Consider the following 19,766-nt stretch of genomic DNA (forward strand, 5'->3'; position numbering starts at 1 on the left):
CAACATTTAAGAGAAGCCTGGATAAGTGCTATACACGGATGAGAGGGATATGGAGGGCTGTGGTCCAGGTGGAAGTAGACAGGCCTAGCAGAAAACCAGGCTGACACAGACCAGGTGGGCCAAAGGGACTGTTTCTGTGCTATGCTGCTCCATAACTCTATCCCTTACCGCACTGCTCTGACACAAACTGCTGCAGTCACGACACTCGGGTCACCAGAGTCATGTTACTCCTCACACTTTTTGGCCCGGTCACTCCTCCGTGCGAGCGAGTGACACTCTCAGGGCCTTTGACGTGGGATCCCACAAGGCAGCGGGACCAGTGGACCTCAGTGGGTGAGGTCAGAGGGGAGCACGGGATCACCGCAGGGATAGTCAGCCCGAGTGGGGCCAAATGGCCTGTGTCTGTCCCGCCAATACCCGAGGATGCTCAAAACGACTCAAAGCCACGAACTGCGCCCTCACTGTAGGGTCCTGTTCACTGTCCTGGGAGTTGGGGTGAGTCCCTGTGCTGTCACCAGCCCCTCACAACAGACCACCCGCACTCCCCACTATCACACAGGTCAGAGAGTCTCACTATGCACAAAGGTGGTCATCAACTCTGCTCACCTGGAGTCACTGACAAACAATAAGCAGTTCTGGGTGACGGTGGGAAGTAGGGGAACAATATTTCTAAGAGACGCTGTTGATAAATAAAGATTGTGCAATTGTTTATTGGATAAAGTTGGATAAATTCATAGTCAAATCTCCACTCTACTTTCTGAGAACCTGTGGTGATTAATGCAGTCACTCTGTTGTCCATGTCGACGTAACTCCTGAATGAGACGTGCTGTCACATACCTCTACCCACCCCCGGTCATGCAGGGGTCACGACACACATCTTACGCTCCCAGGGGCCGTTCACCGGTGTCCAGTAATGTGGCACACAGCGACAGAAGTCTCATGCACAGGAGGGGGTATAGTGCCCCTCCATGGTACTGACGATCTTGCTGGCACACTCCAAACTGTTCAGCACCCTGTGCACTGTTGCCTCGGTAACCCCTGCACTGTAGCAGTTCTGCACGCAGCTCAGAATGTGGAGGAACGGGCAGCCCTTATCGATGTCTAGTTCAAAGAGAAGAAGAATTAAACAGAAGGACGTTCTGACCCCAGCTGAACACTGAGCAATTGATATGGCTGCAGGAGGATTGCCAGGGACTTTGAGATTTCAGTCTGATTCATCCCAAATGCCTTTCAGCACCTCACATCTCCCCTGTAAGTATCCAGACCAGCACAGATGGCCCGGCATTACTGTCACGTATCTGCCCCGTCAGTACCCAGACCAGTACAGGTGATCCTGCATTACGGCTCCAGTATCCAGAACATAAAACTTTACAGCACCGTACAGGCCCTTCGATCCACAATATTGTGCAGACCCTTTAACCTACTCCAACCTCAATCTTCCTCTTCCCTCCCACACAGCCCCCCATTTTTCTATCATCCATGTGCCTATCTAAGAGTCTCTTAAATGTCCCTAATGTATCTGCCTCTACCACCACCCTGGCTGTGCGTTCCACACACTCATCACTCTCTGTGTAAAGACCATACCTCTGACATCCCCCTGCACTTTCCTCCAATCACTTTAAGATTACAGCACAGGAACAGACCCACAATGTGCCGAACCAATTAAATCGGTAATCAAATGGCCAACTAAACTAAACTCTTCTGCCTACACCATGTCCACTTCCTTCCATTTTCCTCACGTACATCTGCCTGTAACCACCATCCCAGGCTTTGCATAATAAAAACTTGTCCCTCACGTCTGCTTTGAAATTAACCACTCTCACCTTAAATACATACCTTCTGGTATTAGGAATTTCAACCCCGGTATTGTCTGTTACTCTATCTATGCCTTTGATAAGCTTATAAACCACTATGACACATTTTTATGCCATGGACCAATACCATTAAACAAGGGGTCCGTAGACCCCAGTTTGAGAACCCCTGCTCAGTGAGATCTCCCCTCAGTCTCCACCACTCCAGAGAAAACATCCAAGTTTGTCCAAGCTCAGTCTTCTGCGCTACACTACATCCCCAATGTTCTATGAAGTTCTGGCATTCAGGACACAGATGATGAAGGCAATTCTTCAGCCAAAGAAAAGTGAATCTTTGGAAATCTCCACCCCAAGGGCTGTGGAGTGTGCTCAAGCCAGAGACTGGCTGGGTTTTAGGTACACAAGTGATCCGAGGTTAGTCCATGAGAGGGAATGAATGGTTACCCTTGCTTCGATTTTTATGTTCTAAGCATTGACTGGAAATGGACTGCAGGAAAGTTGTTGTGTGGGTCAGAACTGAGTTCTATTGGACTCCAAACTCCTTCCTTGATGGCCCTCAATCTTTAAAAGGTCTTATACAAACTACATCCTAAATTGCACAGCAGCTGAATTCTGGTGACACCAGAAACTGTAGACACTGGAATCTGGAGCAACCAACAATCTCCCTGAGGAATGCGAGGGGTTGGGGAGGAACTGTGGTCACCAAATCCAGTGTCCATCCTGGACCCTTGAAAAATCTCACCAAAGAGGGCAAGATCTGCCGAGGAAATCACTCACATTTTGGTCTTGTGGCATCATCGCGAATGATCCCTAGTGTCACATCATGTAGCTGCTTCTCCTGGTCAGTGACCTGTGGATAATTTGTAAACAGACCAGCGTGTCAGTACAGTACAGACTCCTCTCACTAGCCCTGTTCCAATATAGACATGGTTCTCATCTGGAGAATCCAGGGCTAACACTCTCAGTGTAGACAGTGGTCCATGTTTGTTGAGTGAAACCAGGACCCTGAGCCTGAACTCTGCTTCAGGTTAGGGGGTTTTATTCCCCCCAGTCTACGGGCTTTCACTGCAAAGCAGGCACTCAGTGCCTTTGGGAAGAAGGTGGTAAATGCTTTTAACTTCTACTGAAGGTATCCTGCGTTTCAGGGACAGAGTCCTGGGTTTAGATTCAGTGATGACGAAGAAACTGTGCTATTCTTCCAATCCAGAATGGTGTACGTCTTCAGGGGAAGGGAAGGGGGATAGGCCCTAGATTGAGGCGAGACACCTACCAGGTACAACTTGTTAGGGCCCTCCACCTTCTGGAAAATGACTCCCTCCTCCTGCAGTGCAGAGACAGCCTCTTGAAAAGCCGTGTGAATCTGCCTCGATAAACATAGCAAGCTCGCAGGCTCCTTAAACAGACAGGAAACAGAACATAAACACACAGTGCGGTGGCAGGAGACAGTCACAGGAGGGAGAACCCTCTCATTCAATGTCAGTCCAGCCAGACCTTCCTTATAGCTGCTCTCAATCCCAAATCATAGCCCCCTCACCACCTACAAAATGCTGGAGGGACCTAGCAGGTCAGGCAATATCTATGGAGGGGAATAAACAGTCGATGTTTTGGGCCAAGACCCTTCATCAGTACTGAAAAGGAAGCAGCTTCTCACTTCATTCCCTCCCCCACCAACTCTCTCACCTGGTCTCACCTATCACCTCAAACTCCTTTCCCTTCCCCCCACCAGCTTATTCTGTCTTCTCGTCCTTCCCTTCCAGTCCTGTGAAGAGTCTCGGCCAAAAACGTCAAATGTATATTCCCCTCCATAGATGTTGCCTCACTTATTGAGTTCCTCCAGCATTTTGTATGTTGCGCTCCCTCAAGTTTACAAGCATCATAGAATCTCCTGTGCACCACCGCCCCCATCTCCTCACCTCTTTCTCCAGCACTAAGCTCTCAGCCGAGCTTTGACCCGAGCCTCGTCCACATGATGCTTCCTGACTGCGCTGAGCAATGCAGGATAACCAGTCGATGGCCTCCAGCTCACGCTGGTAGAAGTTCTTCACTTGGCTCTGAGCCAGAAACTGTTTGATCTTGCTTTGCAGGGAAAGGATGCACGTTCTGTCTTCGCTGGGGATAAGGCAATGCAAGCAGGGAGAGAGAGATTACAGATAAGATTAGCTTTATTACTCACATGTACATTGAAACATAAAATGAAATGTATTATTTGCATTAAATTTGCATTTCCTACTGCGCAGGACTGAAAGAAGCTACAGGAAGTTGTAAAATTAGTCAGCTCCATCTTGGGTAGCATCCAGAGTATCAAAGATACTTTCAAGGAGCGGTGCCTCAGAAAGGCAGTATCTGTTACTAAGGACCCACATCAGTCAGGACATGCCCTTTTCCTATTGCTACAGTCAGGAAGGAGGTACAGAAGCTTGAAGGCATACACTCAGTGATTCAGGAACAGCTTCTTCCCCTCTGCTATCTGATTCCTAAATGGACACTGAACCCATGAACACCACCTCAATTTTTTAAAACATATTTCGGCTTTGCACTACTTTTAATTTAACTATTTAATACATATATATATATATATATATATATATACTCATTGTAATTGATTTACTCATTTTTTTTTCTATATTATTATGTCTTGTATTGTACTGCTGCTGCTAAGTTAGCAAATTTTATGTCATATGCCAGTGATAATAAATTTGATTCTGATTCTGAAATCAAATCAGTGAGAATTGTGCAGGGCAGCCTGCAAGTGGTGCCAGACTTCCAGCACCGACGTAGCACCAACTTACTAACTCTAACCCTTAGGTCTTTGGAATGTGGGAGGAAACTGGAGCACCTGGAGGAAACTCACATGGTCATGGGGAGAACGTACTAAGTCCTTACAGACAGCAGTGGGCACTAAACCCTAATCCCTGGCACCGTAATAACATTACACTAATCGCTACCCTCTGTGCCACCAAAGTTGGACAGAGAGCAAGCAGACAGACAAAACTGGGCCGAGTGCTCAGGGAAACAGCAGTGAGATCATCATCAGTCCCTTAATCATCACCATCAGTCGACCTCTCCCTCCTGTTTCTGTTCACCACCACTCCCTCCCCCAGATCCTTCCCGCTCTCTCCTCACATTCCTCCTCCTGCCGCACACCTCTCACTGCTTTCCGTATCCCAATGCTTGAGCTGCCCCCCCCAACCTCCCACTTATCCTCCATTCTCACTTCGCTTCCATGCTGTCCTTTGGAACTTGACACGGTTTGTCGTAGAAGCTGCGGTAAAGGTGAGGCAGCTCCAGCATGCGGGAGATCTGTATGGTGAAGGCAGGGTCGACCAGCTTGGCTACAGGGAAAGAGAACATAACCAGAGCAGGAGTTACCCCAGCCCAGGGCAGAACCACCCCCCCACCCTGCCCCCTCCCGTCATCCCCCCACTCTACCCCCTCCTGTTCTCTCCCTCCACCACCCTGTCCCCGCCCATTCTCCCCCACCCTGCCCACTCCCATTCTCTCCCCACACCCTGCCCCCTCTCGTTCTCCCCCACCCTGTCCCTGCCTGTTCTCTCCCCCCACCCTGTCCCTGCCCATTCTCCCCCCACCCTGTCCCCGCCCATTCTCTCCCCCCACCATGTCCCCTCCCGTTCTCTCCCCATGCCCTGCCCCCTCCCGTTCTCTCCCTCCCCCACCCTGCCCCTGCCCGTTCTCCCCCCCACCCTGCCCCGCCCATTCTCTCCCTCCCCCACCCTGCTCCCTCCCATTCTCTCCCTCCCCTCCCATTTCCCCCCCACCCTGTCCCCCCCATTTTCTCCTCCCCACCCTGCCCCTGCCGTTCTCTTCCCCCACCCTGCCCCCTCCCATTCTCTCCCCCCACCCTGACCCTGACCATTCTCTCCCCCCACCCTGCCCCCACCCGTTGTCTTCCCCCTACCCTGCCCCCACCCATTGTCTCCCCCTACCCTGCCCTGAGCCACTCACTGATGCTGGTGCTACTGATTTCCCGTCGTTCTCTATAATCCCTGATGCGTCCCCGGACCTGGACAACATCACCCAGGTCCAAGCGGGAGTTGTCGTGTTCCAGTCTGGTGATGCGGCTCAGCTGGTCAAGGAGGCTCAGGCCCCTGGAGGGCAAAGCTGCAGGAGGAGCCAGAATCAGCTTATTATCATCACATTTGTCATGAAATTTGTTGTTTTTGGCAGCAGTACAGTGCAATACATAAATAAAAATGATATATTACAAATAATGAATATATAAAAAGTAAGTAAGTAGTGCAAAATAGTGAGCTAGTGTTCATGGGTGTAATTGGGGGTTCATTGGGTCGGAGGGGCCTGTTACTGTAGACAATGGCACCTAACGGTGTAATTGGGGGTGGGGGCGCAGGCTCATTGGGTCGGAGGGGCTGTTACTGTAGACAATGGCACCTAGCGGTTCCTTTGCTTACATCTTCAGAAACAGCTCTATTTCTATCTTTAATATCTCTATTTTTCCCTTTCAGGGCTCTTTTGAAGACCCTGACCTGGAGTTACAGGCTGACATTGGTTCTTTGCAGGAATGGGACCCGCTCTCGGGGTTTCGTGACTGGCCATTATTCGATATGCCAAGGATGCGAGCTAAAAGATTAGCTCACCTTCAGAGTTCCGGGATCTCATGGCTCTGGGCGGACCGAAGGTCAGTGTCTCTGCAGGAATCTAGTGTGTCGTGGGAGATGGAAGATTGAAAGCAGCAAGCTAGCTGCTGGCTGTGTGCCCAGAGACCCGAGTTCTTTGGGCACAGAGCTTGGAAAAAGTGACACAACAGACTTTTAACATCGTAAATCAGCGAGTTTCTTGTTATGTCTTCCCTCTCGCTCTGAAATGGAGACACCACTTTCTCCCTTATTAGGGAGAGAGAGAGCGCCTGTGGTATGTCGAATACTGGGTGAACGAGTAGCCTTTGGGGTACTGCAAGTTGTGTCTTTGCTGATGCTTTGCTGTATGCTTGTGTGCTTGGTGGTGGGTGCCAATACCTTTTTTTACTGGTGGGGGAGGGAGATTGGTGCTTTGCTGCTGCTTATGCGTGGGAGAGGGGAGCTGGGGGGGAGGCTTTGGGGTTCTAGTATTCAACTGTCATTCGTTCTTTGGGGGAACTCCTCTGTTTTTCATGGATGGTTGCGAAGAAAAAGTATTTCCGGATGTATATTGTATACATTTCTCCGACATTAAGTGTACCTTTGAAATCTCTGAATCTCTAAATAAAATTTTTAAAAATTCCTCCGCACTTGTTTTGCCTGCTATCTTGGGCTCTACCTGACCGTCAGTGGATACTGAAGTGGATTACCTAGTCACTGTCCCCTGTGGGACAAGGTACTGTCATGATTTGAGTCCAGGCCATCCTGTGTCACCAACATCTGTCTTACAGATACTTACTCTGATAGCATTGTTAAATTCACCAGCCTCCAGAGTCTCCAAGACATTTTCAAGGAGCAATGCCTCAAGAAGACGGCATCCATCATTAATGATCTCCATCACCTGCTTCTCACTATTACCATCAGAAAGGAGGTACAGGAGCCTGAAGCCACATACTCAACAATTCAGCAACAGCTTCTTTCCCTCTGCCATCCGATTTCTGAATGGCATTGAACCCGTGAATACTACCTCACTACTTTTTAAAGTTTTTATTTTTGCTCTACTTATTTTATGTGTATTACATATGTATATATATTTACTGTAATTCAGTTTTTCTCTCTGCTATTGCATTGTACTACGGCTGCAAAGACAACGAGTTTTGCAACATATGCTGGTGATAATAAATCTGATGTACATACACAGTCAAAGCAGAATCAGTCTACTTCTCTCTCCCTACTCCTAGTAATTGTTCTTTCTTGTCAGTCTGATGAGTTTTTGATGTATTCATTACAGTACCGTGGAAGTATTGAGCGATTTTTGTGTATTTTCTAATTTGCAGACAAAATCGACTGAAGGACATGGGTGAAAACGGACCCCGTTTGTTACCTGGGCATATCCCAAAATCTCCTTCCGTACATCCCTACAATTCTTCTTTTGAGTTAGTTAAGTCAGTCCCCTTCTGATTCTTGTGTAATTGGCTTTCGTTGGCGGATTGATGTTTTTCTTTTATGGAAGCTTGTATGGCGTACAGCCGCGGGGGTGTGCTCCCAATGGGTTTTTTTTTCTCTCGTTTTTTTTCGGTTAGGAGGGGTTTTTTTTTGTTTTAGTTAGTAGGGGTTCTTTTTTCCAAAAAAAAAATAGTTTTAACATTTCAAACACGAGGAAATCTACAGATGCTGGAATTTCAAGCAACACACAAAAAAGTTGCTGGTGAACGCAGCAGGCCAGGCAGCATCTCTAGGAAGAGGTATAGTTGACGTTTTGGGCCGAGACCCTTCAGTTTTAACATTTTGTTTTTTCTTATTATTATTGGTATACTGTTTAGCTAGGTTAATCAGCTATTTGATAGTTTAATTGTACATATTGATATGTTGACTTGACCACTTTAATGTATTTTTTTGTTGATTTTCAATAATAATTCAAAAAAAAGATTTAAAAATGAAAATTCTTCTTTTGAACATTTATTAATCCACTCCTGAACTTTTACCAAATTCTTCATCACCCTACAGCATGGTTACTCATTTACTGATTTTGGGTCTAAATGATGGAGCACTCTCCAACAGGACTGTGGAGAGGATTGCAGAGCCTCAGCACCAATACGGACAAACAAAGGTAGGCATTGTATGCCAGCCACCCGTGCTAAGTGTTGGAAGGATAGAAGCAAGTTCTGTACCTGCTTTGGTGATTTCCACGGGTGTTTGCTTCTTCCACCACAAACAACTTATGACTCCAGTCCCGTCATCCACTGCAAAGCACAGGTAACATGTGAGAAGGATAATACAGGTGATGTGGGTAACACGAGTGACACAGCATTCTGGGCTGAAGGGCCTGTATTGTGCAGTAGTTTTCTATGTTTCTAATTTACTGAGGATATCCCAGGGCATTCTGCAATCTACATAACGCATGACGCAGGCTCCAGAACTACGGTGCCTATAAAAAGTATTCACCCTCCCACTTGGGAATTTTCATGTTTTATTGTTTTATAACATTGAATCACAGTGGATTTAACTTGGCTTTTCTGACACTGATCAACAGAAAAAGACTCTTTTGTGTCAAAGTGAAAGCAGATCTCTACAAAGTGATCTAAACGAATTGCAAATATAAAATACAAAATAATTGATTGCATAAATATTCACCCCCCTCCCCTTTAATATGACACACCAAATCATCACTGGTGCAGCCAATTGGTTTTAGAAGTCATATAATTAGTTAAATGGAGATATGTTTTTGGAGACCTGTGTGCAGTCACGGTGTTTCAACTGAATGTAGTAAAAATACACCTGTATCTGGAAGGTCCAACCGCTGGTGAGTCAATCTGCTGGCAATAACTACACCATGAAGACAAAAGAACACTGCAAGCAATTCCACAGAAAGATTATTGAAAAGCACAAGTCAGGAGGTGGACACAAGAAAACTTCCAAGTCATGAATATCCCTTGGAGTAACAGTTAAGTTAATCATCAAGGAATGGAAAATCAACAGGCTCCCTTTTAACCCGGGAGCTGATCCACCATCATGGAAATCGGGACGCGACAGCCCAACACATGCGCACGGCCAGCCTCAGCAGCGACACCTACCGGAGCAAAAGGGCAGGGCAGCTCTATTTCAAGGGGTCACAGTCTGCTAATCCCGTCAGCTTGTGCAGGATTGGGACAGATCTAACTGCCACCCATCAATAAGAGGTAATTAAATCTCATTGTAATGACGTACTTCGAGACACCTATAAAACCCTTTACTGCAGTCAAAGGACAGTGGTGACTATATCATGTCCATTTAGGAGAGGGCCAACCACATCATCAAAAATAATCAGCATCCTTTGGTGTTACTGCTTCGTATCTTCTATCCAGCATTAGGGTAAAAAAAAAGGTCAGCCTAATTATGCCGCGTGAAAAGGGAAGAGGGACATTATGGTCAAGAGATGACGCCAAACATCGTCGGGAAGCGGCAAGGAAAGGGAGAGAACAAGAATTGGATGAGGCCAGGGCTGCACAGATCAAAGAATCAGGACAAAAAAAGATGAGAGAAGAAGAGACAGAGGAGGAGAGGCATGCACGTCTCCAGGATGACAAAAACAGGCACAGAAGGAGGAGAGAGGAAGAGACAAAGGAGCTGAGAAATGCACGACTCCAGGATCAGAGACAAAGAACAAACAGCAGAAGAGATGAAGAGACGGGGGATGAAAGGACTGCACATCTCCAGAATGACAATGAGAGGGCATGAGGGTGGCAGATAAACCAGAAATTATGCCATCAAAAGTTTCCTTTGTTAAACCAGGAGGAGCTATATTTGCTTTGCTACGCATCATTCTTCTTTAACAAACTAAGGTTTTCTACTTCAGTTTCCAAAGCAAAGCAATACCAATAGCATTCAGGAAAATTTAATGTTCATTCTGGTCACATCAGACTGCACTACCCTCTCCCAAAGGGTGCCCCAACAGGTCACCCCGTTGTCCAGTATTATATAAACTGTAAATCTGCCTAGAGCAGGCCATACTCAAAAACTGAGTGACCATGCAAGAAGGGGACTAGTGAGGAGGCCATCAAGAGACTTATGACAACTCTGGAGGAGTTACCAGCTTCAGTAGCTGAGAAGGGAGAGACTGCACATACAACAACCGCTGCCAAGGTGCTTCACCAGTCGCAGCTTTCAGGGAGAGTGGCAAAGGGAAAGCCACTGCTGAAAAAAACTCACATGAAATCTCAGCTAGATTTGCAAGAAGGCACGTGGGAGACTCTGAAGTCAGCTGGAAGAAGGTTCTATGGTCTGATGAAACCAAAATTGAGCTTTTTGACCATCAAACTTAATGGTATGTTTGCCGTAAGCCAAACACCACACATCATCAAAAATACACTATCCATATCATGAAGCATGGTGGTGGCTGCATCATGCTGTGGGGATTTCACTGTAGCAGGCCTGAAATGTAGAGGGGTAAAATTAATACGGCAAAATACAGGGAAATCCTGGAGGAAAACCTGATGCAGTCTGCAAAAGAATTGTGACTTGGGAGGAGATTTATTTTCCAGCAAAACAATGACCTCAAGCATAAAGCCAAAGCTAAACAGAAATGGCTTCAAAACAATGTCCTGGAGTGGCCAAATCACAGTTCAGACCTCAATCCAATTGAGAATTTGTGGGTGAACTTGAAAAGGGCTGTTTACTCACAATTCCCACACAGTCTGACAGAACTTAGGCAGTTTTGTAAAGAAGAATGGGAAACAATTGCAGTGTCCAGATGTGCAAAGCTGGCCACACAGACGCAAGGCTATAATTGCTGCCAAAGATGCATCTACTAAATACTGACTTGAAAGGGGTGAGTACTTATGCAATCAATTATTTTGTATTTTATATTTGCAATTCGTTTAGATCACTTTGTAGAGATCTGTTTTCACTTTGACATGAGTCTTTTTCTGTTGATCAGTATCAAACAAAGCCCAATTAAATGCACTGAGGTTCAATATCGTAATGCAATAAAACATGAAAATTTCCAGGGGGGTGGCAGAGGGAACGAATACTTTTTTATAGACATTATCACTGTGCTGCCAAAGGCTCAAGGCGGGGGCAGCATAAGGGACACTGGCCAAGGGGTGAGAGCAACTGGTCTCTGGAGCTGGTGGGGGGGGGGAGGGGAAGGGGGAGTTAAATCAAGAGTTATACAGCACGAAAACAGGTCATAAGGCCATTAGACACAGGAGCAAAATTAGGTCATTTGGCCCATCGAGTCTGCTCCAGCATTTCATCATGGCTGATACATCTTCCCTCTCAGCGCCAGTCACCTGCCTTCTCCCTGTATCCCTTCATGCCCTGATCAATCAAGAATTTATCAACTTCTACCTTAAGTACACATAAAGACTTGGCCTTCACAAATGCCTGTGGCAACAAATTCCACAGATTCACCACTCTTTGGCTAAAGAAATTCTTCCTAATCTCAGTTCCAAAAGTACGCCCCTCAATTCTGAGGCTGCCCCTCTGGTTTCATACTCTCCTACCATAGGAAACATCCTCTCCACATCCACTCTATCAAGGCCTTTCGCTATTTGATAGGTTTCAATGAGGTCACCCCTCATTCTTTAGAATTCCAATGAATACAGGCCCAAAGCCTTCAAACACTCTTCATATAACAAGCCATTCAAACCTAGAATTATTTTTGTGAACCACCTTTGAACCTTCTCCAGTTTCAGCACATCCTTTCTAAGCTAAGGGGCCCAAAACTGCTCACAATACTCCAAGTGAGGCCTCACCAGTGCTTTATAAAGTATCAGCATTACATCCTTGCTTTTATATTCTAGTCCTCTTGAAATGAATGCTAACATCACATTTGCCTTCCTCACCACAGACTCAACCTGCAAAATAACCTTCAGGGAATCCTGCACAAGGACTCTCAAGTCCCTTTGCGCCTCAGATTTTTGTACTTTCTCTCCAGTTAGAAAATGGTCAACCCTTTCATTTCTTCTACCGGCAGCCCACCAGAAAAGACTCCCTTTATTCCTGCTCTTTGCCTCCTGCCTGTCAGTCACCGCTTTATCTATACTGGAATTTTTCCTGTAATACCATGGGCCCATAACTTGTTAAGCAGCCTCATGTTTGGTACCTTGTCAAAGTCCTTCTGAAAATCCAAAGACACAATATCAACTTATTCTCCTTTGTCTATCCTGTTAGTTATTTCTTCAAAGAATTCCAGCAGATTTGTCAGGCAAGATTTTCTTTTGAGGAAGTCAGACTGACTACGGCCTATTTTATCATATGCCTCCAAGCACCCCGAAACCACATCCTTAACAATCAACTCCAACATTTTCCCAACCACTGAGGTCGGACTAACTGGCCTATAATTTCCTTTCTTCTGCCTCTCTCGAAGAGCGGAGAGACATTTTCAATTTTCCAGTCTTCCAGAACCATTTCAGAATCTAGTGTTTCTTGAAATGCCTCCACAGTCTCTTCAGTCACCTCTTTCATCTCATCCCTTTTGACCAAGTGTCTGCCTAAGATGACCCCATTTGGCTGTGTTTGGCCATTATCCCTCAAAACCTTTCCTATTCATGAACTTGTCCAAATACCTTAGACACTGTACTTTTAGCTGCCTCTACCACTTCCTCTGGCAGCTTATTCGCATATCTCCTCTTCCATAGGGGAAGATAACTCTGGCACTGAGACCAGGGTTGGTGTGTGTGTATGGGGGACGGGGGTCTTTAAGTTGGGCTGTATGGTGTACATGATGTTAACACAAGAAAGTGGGAATTGGAGCAGCAGCTTGCCCTGCTCAGAGCAGCAGGTCCCACTGAATGAGGCAGTGTCCCAGTCGGTCCCAGCCCAGCCTCACCTGGATACTCAGGCTCCAAACTGCTGAGTCAAGGAACAAACACAGAAGCCACTGGAATCACCAACCTCCAAAAATGCAGCGCTTCTCCTTCTCCTGCCTCTGGACCACAGTCCCCAGGATGTCCACCTTGCTGATGGGATGGGTCTTATAGAAAAACACACCTGTGCAAGGGAAACAAAATCTGTGACCTCCTTTGTGAGAGCAAACACTTGCAGAGCCTCAGGTACAGGCTGGGTTGAAGTCTTCAACTAAAGGAAGCAACAGCTGAAGATGGCAGGTGTGAGGTGTGAACATTCAAAAGATGTTTGACAAGTGTGACAAAATAAACTTCAGAAAAGTTGGGGCCCTGGGATCAATGGGGCAGATATAGAGTGGGTGTTAAGATGCCTAACGAGAGTACACTGGTGACTTCTCGGGTCGATTGTTTTTCAGGCTGGACATAGCATAGCTCCTCCAGCCTTGTGTAGAACTTGTCGGTGGCCAGTACCAGGTCCAGTGATCTTCTGATATTTATTAGTTCTTGTATGTATTTATTACGGCAAACAGGTCATCTCACCAATTAACGTTCATGGATATAAACTCTCAGAAATGCAGTAAACTGTGACGAGACCACTAATGGTGTCAGGAGGAGGGAGACTCCCATTGGGAAAACAGACATGCATGAATCATGACACGTTTCACACAGAATATTCCTCAGAAACAAGGAGGGGAAAAACCCATGACAGTTTCAATAGGGGCATCAAAGACATCTCAAGAAGGCAGCATCCACCATTAAAGATCCTCACCATTAGGAACATGCCCTCTCTTGTTACTACCATTGGGGTGGAGATACAGGAGCCTGAAAACACAAACTCAGTGATTTGGGAACAACTTCTTCCCCTCTACCATCAGATTTCTGAACAGTCTATAAAGATTCAAAATACATTTAATATCAAAGTAGGTATGCGGTATACAACCCTGAGATTCGTCTTTCCCACAGACAATCATAAAACAACAAAAGGCATGGAACCCTTTCAAAGAATAACATCAAATCCCACTCCCCCACCCACTCAAAAAAAAAACACCAAATCACACAAACAGGGGAAAAATAAAGTAAAAAACATAGAATATAAAACACAAAAATCGAAGAGTCCAGGGAGAAACTAAAGGCGGCACCAGAGAGCGACTTCTTCCAGTGATACTGTTTAAATTCTTCTCCCTAATGTCTTTTCTTTCCTTTTCAAGGTGGCCTGGGTCCTGTTGGAGTCCGTGATCTACAGCTGCATTCAAACTGCAGTTCTTCACGGCATTGAGTTCCCAATACAGTACCAGAGTGCGCCAGGCAGTCGTTTTCAATACCTACAGGAGCGGCCTAGAAGATGTGCACCTTGGGGGAGCGTCCTTGTGGACACCTTGATTCCCACTGGTGTCGCCAACTAAAGTGTCGTAGGAGATTGGAACACCGAGATAGTAGGTGCAGCTGTCAGATGTTGTTGCACTCCAGTGATAGCTCTCTCTCTTTCTCGAGGATGATAGAGAGTTTGCTGCCAATTCTTGAATCGGGGAACTTGAAACAAAAGCCATGCTGCAAACTGTAATATCAAAACAGTGAGCTGTTGGTCTCCCTTCTTGCTGTGGCAGCAGTGATACCTCTCTACTTCTCTCTCTCTCTCGAGAGAGTAGCTCTCGAGCGCGCACGCCTGTGGCACGTCGAACTGATGGCTCGTTGATACACTCTACATCATGGTCTCTTTGGGGCTTTGCTATTGCTTGCATGGTGGGTGATGGGGAGGCTAATGCATCTTACTGGAATAAGTGGGGGTAGGGGGAGAGTTGTTGCTTTGCTGCTGCTTGTGCTTTGGGGTTCTAATGTTCTTCCTGTCATTCATTCTTGAATTTTTCTTCTGTCTCGTAGATGTCTACAGAAAGTGAGAATTTCAGGTTGTATACTGCATGCATTCTCTGATATTAAATGGAACCATCAAATATTCAGTTCAGCTCAGTGTTTTGCTATGTGCAGGCTGCCCCAATTCAAAATTGCTCAAAATAGCAACAAAAAAAAAGGGGCAACCAGAAACACATGGTAACATGAATTACAGAGTCCAATCCACAAATCATGTCCATTAAACCTTGCCCAAGACCCAGGACTCCGGCATCCTCCTCTGACAGCAACAAGGGGGAGAGATCATTCGAACACAGAGACCTTCCTTTGGGAGCAGCAAGCGAGGAAAGAGAGAGAGACCATCATATGCAGACACCTTCCCCTAGCATCAGGAAGTGAGAGGCTGATAGACGGCGCCGAACACACACTCGCCTGCCGCTGGCGCCTCGAAGTTTTCGATCTTCCCCAATACTTTAATCAGGGAGAATAGAGTTGATCATGGGCTCGTGCCCTGTGTCCAGGCTTCTAGGTTGCACACTTCATTTGAAGCCTCACCGAACACCCTCGGAGACAGCTAAGCACCAGATCGCTGAATCGATTAAAAAAATACACCACCAAAATGTAGATCACAGGCTCCAGCAGTTGCAGAACCACACGTGAAAGAAAAATAAAAACATAAAAGATGTGGAAGTAGTAATGTGGTGAACCGTCTGGAGGATGTTGCCCTTGTTCACACTGTTTGCAGGTGCCATCTTCAGAGAAATACTACCTCACTACTTGTCATTCACATTACTTATTTTTGTAAGTTAAAGTCATTTTTACATCTTGCACTGTACCTCTGCAGCAAAGAACAAATTTTACAAAGTACTTCACTGATAATAAATCTGACTTTGATGCCAATGTTAAGGGGGGTGGCAGGCACCAAGGGACCTAGAGAAGCAAGGGTAACTTCTCCAACTCAGCAAGTTACATTGACTGGCTACTAGTTATGCTGTTGGGGAGGGTTCAACAGAGACTTTTAATAGAATGGAACAAACGTTTGAAGGGGAAAGATCTGCTGGCCTGTAGTGGAAGAAATGGTGAATGGAATAAAGAACTACCACGACATGATGGGCTGAATGGCCCACTCTGCTGATTCTGCCAAGACTGGATTGTGAAAACTATTTTATAAGCTTAACTTTGCTCCATCAATCAGACAAATTGAACATTCAGATTGATGAAATTGCAGAGTTGGATGGAATTACTGATGAGTCCAAAGAGTTGGATGCAGTTGGAGACATGACTCCAGATGCAACACGCAATCTGCAGGAGAAGCTCAAAGGTCAAACAGCATTCATGCAGGGGAATAGAGAGTTGATGTTTCAGGAGGTTGAAGAGGTTAAATGACCTGTAACTGTAACAGTTCAGATTGAACCGCCGCATTATCTGATGGCCACCACCAGAGGGTCCTTGTGAGCCGTAGCTTCATCACCCAAAGGAGAAATTGTACATTGGCTGGAAACCCTCTCCAGCACTGAAACATTAATTCTGGTTCTCTCCTCATAATGCCCAGACTGATTAACATTTGCCACATTTCTGTTTCATTTTAACCAAAGATACTATGCATAACCACACATGAGGTGCTAGTGGAACTCAGCAAAAAGGGAGCATCTGTGGAGGGAAAGAGAGTCGTTTGGGACTGAGACCCTTTTTCAGGAGTGGAATTTGCTCCTAGCACGAACATCCATTCCACTAATTTCAGGTAATTACTCCCCTTCCCCTTCTGTCTTTTTCTATTCCCGATTCTGGTTTTCCTCTCGTCTCTTCCCCTCACCTTCCCACCATCTCCCTCTGACGCCACTCTTCCATGGTCCACTCTCCTCTCCCATTAGATTCCTTCTTCTTCAGCCCTTTACCTCTTCCACCTACCATCTCCCAGCTTCTCACTTCATCTGCCCCCCCCCCACCAATCTGGTCTCACCTACCACCAGCCAGCTTTTACTCCTCCCCTCTCCCCACCTTCTTTTTATGACTTCTTCCCCCTTGCTTTCCAGTCCTGATGAAAGGCCCCAGCCTGAAATGTAGTTTGTCAATTCCTCTCCGTAGATGCTGTCTGGCCTGCTGAGTTCCTCCAGCATTTTGTATGTTGCTCCAGATTTCCAGTTTCTAGAATATTGCGTGAATGTATAAACCATACTCTACACCTGGGAACAGTGAATCGAAGATGTCGAAGGGCTTTACTTTGTGTAACCTACACCGCCCTTCTCATGGGGCTGTTTGATGGAACAGTGTCAGAATCAGGTTTATCATCACTGACATATGTAATGAAATTTGTTGTCTGGTCGCAGCAGTACAACGCAAGACAAAAAACAAAAACACCATAAATCACAAATACATAAATAGTGCAAACCAGGAATAGTGAGGTAGTGTCCACTCAGAAATCTGATGGCAGAGGAGAAGAAGCTATTCCTTGAAAGTCGAGTTCAGGCTTCTGTACCTCCTTTCCGATGGTAGAAGAGAGTATGTCCCTGATGGCTAGTGTCCTTAATAATGAGGCACTGCTTTCGATGGTGGGGAGGCTAGTGCCTCGGATGGGGCTAACCAACCTTCTGTAGCCTCTTTCATCTAATCTAACCCATCCTCTACCTGATTTACCACCACCTAAACGGACAATTTAATAGTCAACCACTGATTTACCTGGAATATGCCGAGAGCTCTTGAGTTCAAGGATGTCCCGGATATAGAGTTTGGCAAACACTCCATGTACTGGGTCCAGGCCCCACCGAATGGGTGGTACAGGGTCCTCTGCACTCTCATAGTGAGCCATTAATGCCTCGGTCTCCTTCACATCACCAGAAAGCAACCAGACGAAGGCAAGTGTCCCTGCTGTTGAAAATTAAAACCAATGGAGTTGGAAAATCCCTCAACACCAAATGTACTCCGTTTATTTACCGCTCAATGCTGGACAATAGAGTCTCTAGTGAGACTAACCCCAAAAACTGGGCCCCATTGTCCTCCAAACCCCAGAGGTTGAGTAAGCAGAGAATAGGAATGAGAGTGGAATGCAATCTAACTATGATGCTGAAGGTGAACTGGAGGAAAGAACGAGGAGTGGGGGACAGTGACGAAACTGTCGACGAAAATGTTTCATCACAGGCAAAGATAACTACCCACTAGATGTCAGCTATCTCCTGCTGACTGGTGGGGAGTCAATGTCCTCATCAGTCATCTCAAAGCCCACAAAACCGGACAGGAATCACCGTCAACCCACGGAACTATCCACAAGATATTTGAGTTGTATTTATTAACATTGTGCATCTTCTTTCACGAAAACATGCAAAAACATTTTCTAATATTCTCTGCTATTTTCCTTTTTCCGTAATATAAATTTCCTGCTCTCGTTCTATAATGTGTTCCTAACTATGTACAGAACAGCAGGAATCACTTCAGGAACAGGTTTTACTTCCGTCCTCAAAGCCCACTCCCCCGGCCTGGACCTTCCTTATCCCCCGAGGCATGCGACCAGTTACACCACAGACACTGCGAATGTTATCCACGGCCTGCAGAGCCAGGGACAGGATGATTCGGGGTTGTCACTGACACAGTAGGCGACATAGACGAAGGCCTCAGCCGCCTGACACTCCCAATGACGCGCCATCTTCGCCACTCGATTGCTCCATACTGGAGGAAGGAGCAGTCCTCCGAGGACGCGTGTGTCACTTACCATCTGCAGGTGAACGCCATGATCGCCGCTCGATTGCACTGAACTGGAAGTCGACTCGGTCCTCCGCGGACGCGGGCGCTAATTGGCTGTTGCGAGTGTCATTCGGAGGTGGGATCGAGGAGAGGGAGGGAGCACGGGATCGCGCGGGTGACGGGAACGAGCATCCGGCGCGCGCATCCTGAGGGGCGGCAGCAGCGTCTCCCGGCCTGGCGACGCCTCTGTGGAACTGACGACCCCAACGCCCGTAAGGCGGCGGGACAGCGGCCGCGCCCGGGGTAGGGTTCCCGGCTCCGAACGATCCCAGACCGAGTGTGTATTTGCGGCTGCAATTTCCACAGAGCCACCAGGAACAACACGAGTACCTTCGGGACAATCCGCAGTAACCAGGATCACGGGCAGTGACCCGGAGTCAAGCGATCACCGGGAGCGATCCGGAGTGAAGCGATCACCGCGTAGTGATCCGGAGTAAAACGATCACTCGGAGTTAAACGATTACCCGGAGCGATCTGGAGTAAAACGATCACCCGGTGTGATTCAGGGTAAACGGGATCACCAAGAATGATCCAGAGTCACCGCGATCACCAGGAGTGAACCGGAGTAGAACGATCTTCAGGGCTGATCCGGAGTAAAACGATCACTGGGAGTGATCTGGAGATAAACGACCCCTGGAGCGATCTGGAATAAAGCTCGGTATCAAAGCCACCCGTTCGAGCCTCCTGAGCACTCCCGGGTGAAGCCCAGGCCTGGTGTTATAGTCGGAACCTTGGAACGTCAAAAATGGCTTTCTTTAACTTTCGGAAGATTTTTAAGATCGGCGGGGAGAAGAAGAAGAAACAGTTTGAACATGTGAGGAAAGATGTGAATCCCGAGGAGATCTGGGACATCGTTGGCGAGCTTGGTGATGGGGCATTTGGCAAAGTCTATAAGGTGGGTCCGGGTGGTGGTAATGGTGAACGTTGAGTGGACTAACTGTGATAACCAGTAAGGG

The 19,766-nt window shown here is 46.8% G+C and overlaps 2 protein-coding genes across 4 annotated transcripts in view; one reads left to right on the forward strand and one right to left on the reverse strand.

The window, feature by feature from the left end:
* Window positions 1-682: 682 nt before the first annotated feature.
* stn1 (STN1 subunit of CST complex) lies at window positions 683-18,887 on the reverse strand. 2 transcript variants are annotated; one of them, XM_072239078.1, is made up of 10 exons: window positions 18,779-18,887; window positions 17,752-17,940; window positions 13,280-13,375; window positions 8,575-8,646; window positions 5,775-5,930; window positions 5,026-5,143; window positions 3,725-3,920; window positions 3,082-3,204; window positions 2,589-2,661; window positions 683-1,101 (listed from the first exon to the last, which is right to left on the reverse strand). In XM_072239078.1, the coding sequence occupies exons 2-10, from the start codon at window positions 17,879-17,881 to the stop codon at window positions 938-940; spliced, it is 1,128 nt and encodes a 375-aa protein (XP_072095179.1). In that variant the 5' UTR covers window positions 17,882-17,940; window positions 18,779-18,887; the 3' UTR covers window positions 683-937. The 2 variants fall into 2 exon arrangements, with proteins under 2 accessions (XP_072095179.1, XP_072095180.1); XM_072239079.1 differs by lacking the exon at window positions 18,779-18,887 and adding an exon at window positions 18,656-18,732.
* Window positions 18,888-18,912: 25 nt separating this feature from the next.
* The window catches only part of LOC140185638 (STE20-like serine/threonine-protein kinase), a 128,384-nt gene continuing 127,530 nt past the window's right edge, over window positions 18,913-19,766 (forward strand). Inside the window, exon 1 of one of the 2 annotated variants that reach the window (XM_072239076.1) lies at window positions 18,913-19,705. In XM_072239076.1, the coding sequence (XP_072095177.1) occupies window positions 19,556-19,705 (150 nt within the window). In that variant the 5' untranslated portion in view covers window positions 18,913-19,555. The remainder of the gene's footprint in view (window positions 19,706-19,766) is intronic. The other variant, XM_072239077.1, reaches the window with a different exon arrangement.

This window comes from Mobula birostris, chromosome 21 (genome assembly GCF_030028105.1).
Source record: "Mobula birostris isolate sMobBir1 chromosome 21, sMobBir1.hap1, whole genome shotgun sequence".
NCBI lineage: Eukaryota > Metazoa > Chordata > Chondrichthyes > Myliobatiformes > Myliobatidae > Mobula > Mobula birostris.

What these genes read in the sequence shown, in the direction of transcription:
- stn1 (XM_072239078.1), bottom strand. Translation starts at nt 17,881, where the DNA reads ATGGCTCACTATGAGAGTGCAGAGGACCCTGTACCACCCATTCGGTGG. An exon ending in GAGCTCTCGGCATATTCCAG is followed by an intron (nt 13,376 to 17,751) that starts GTAAATCAGTGG and finishes TCCCTTGCACAG; the next exon opens with GTGTGTTTTTCTATAAGACC. An exon ending in TGATGCCACAAGACCAAAAT is followed by an intron (nt 1,102 to 2,588) that starts GTGAGTGATTTC and finishes TCTTTGAACTAG; the next exon opens with ACATCGATAAGGGCTGCCCG.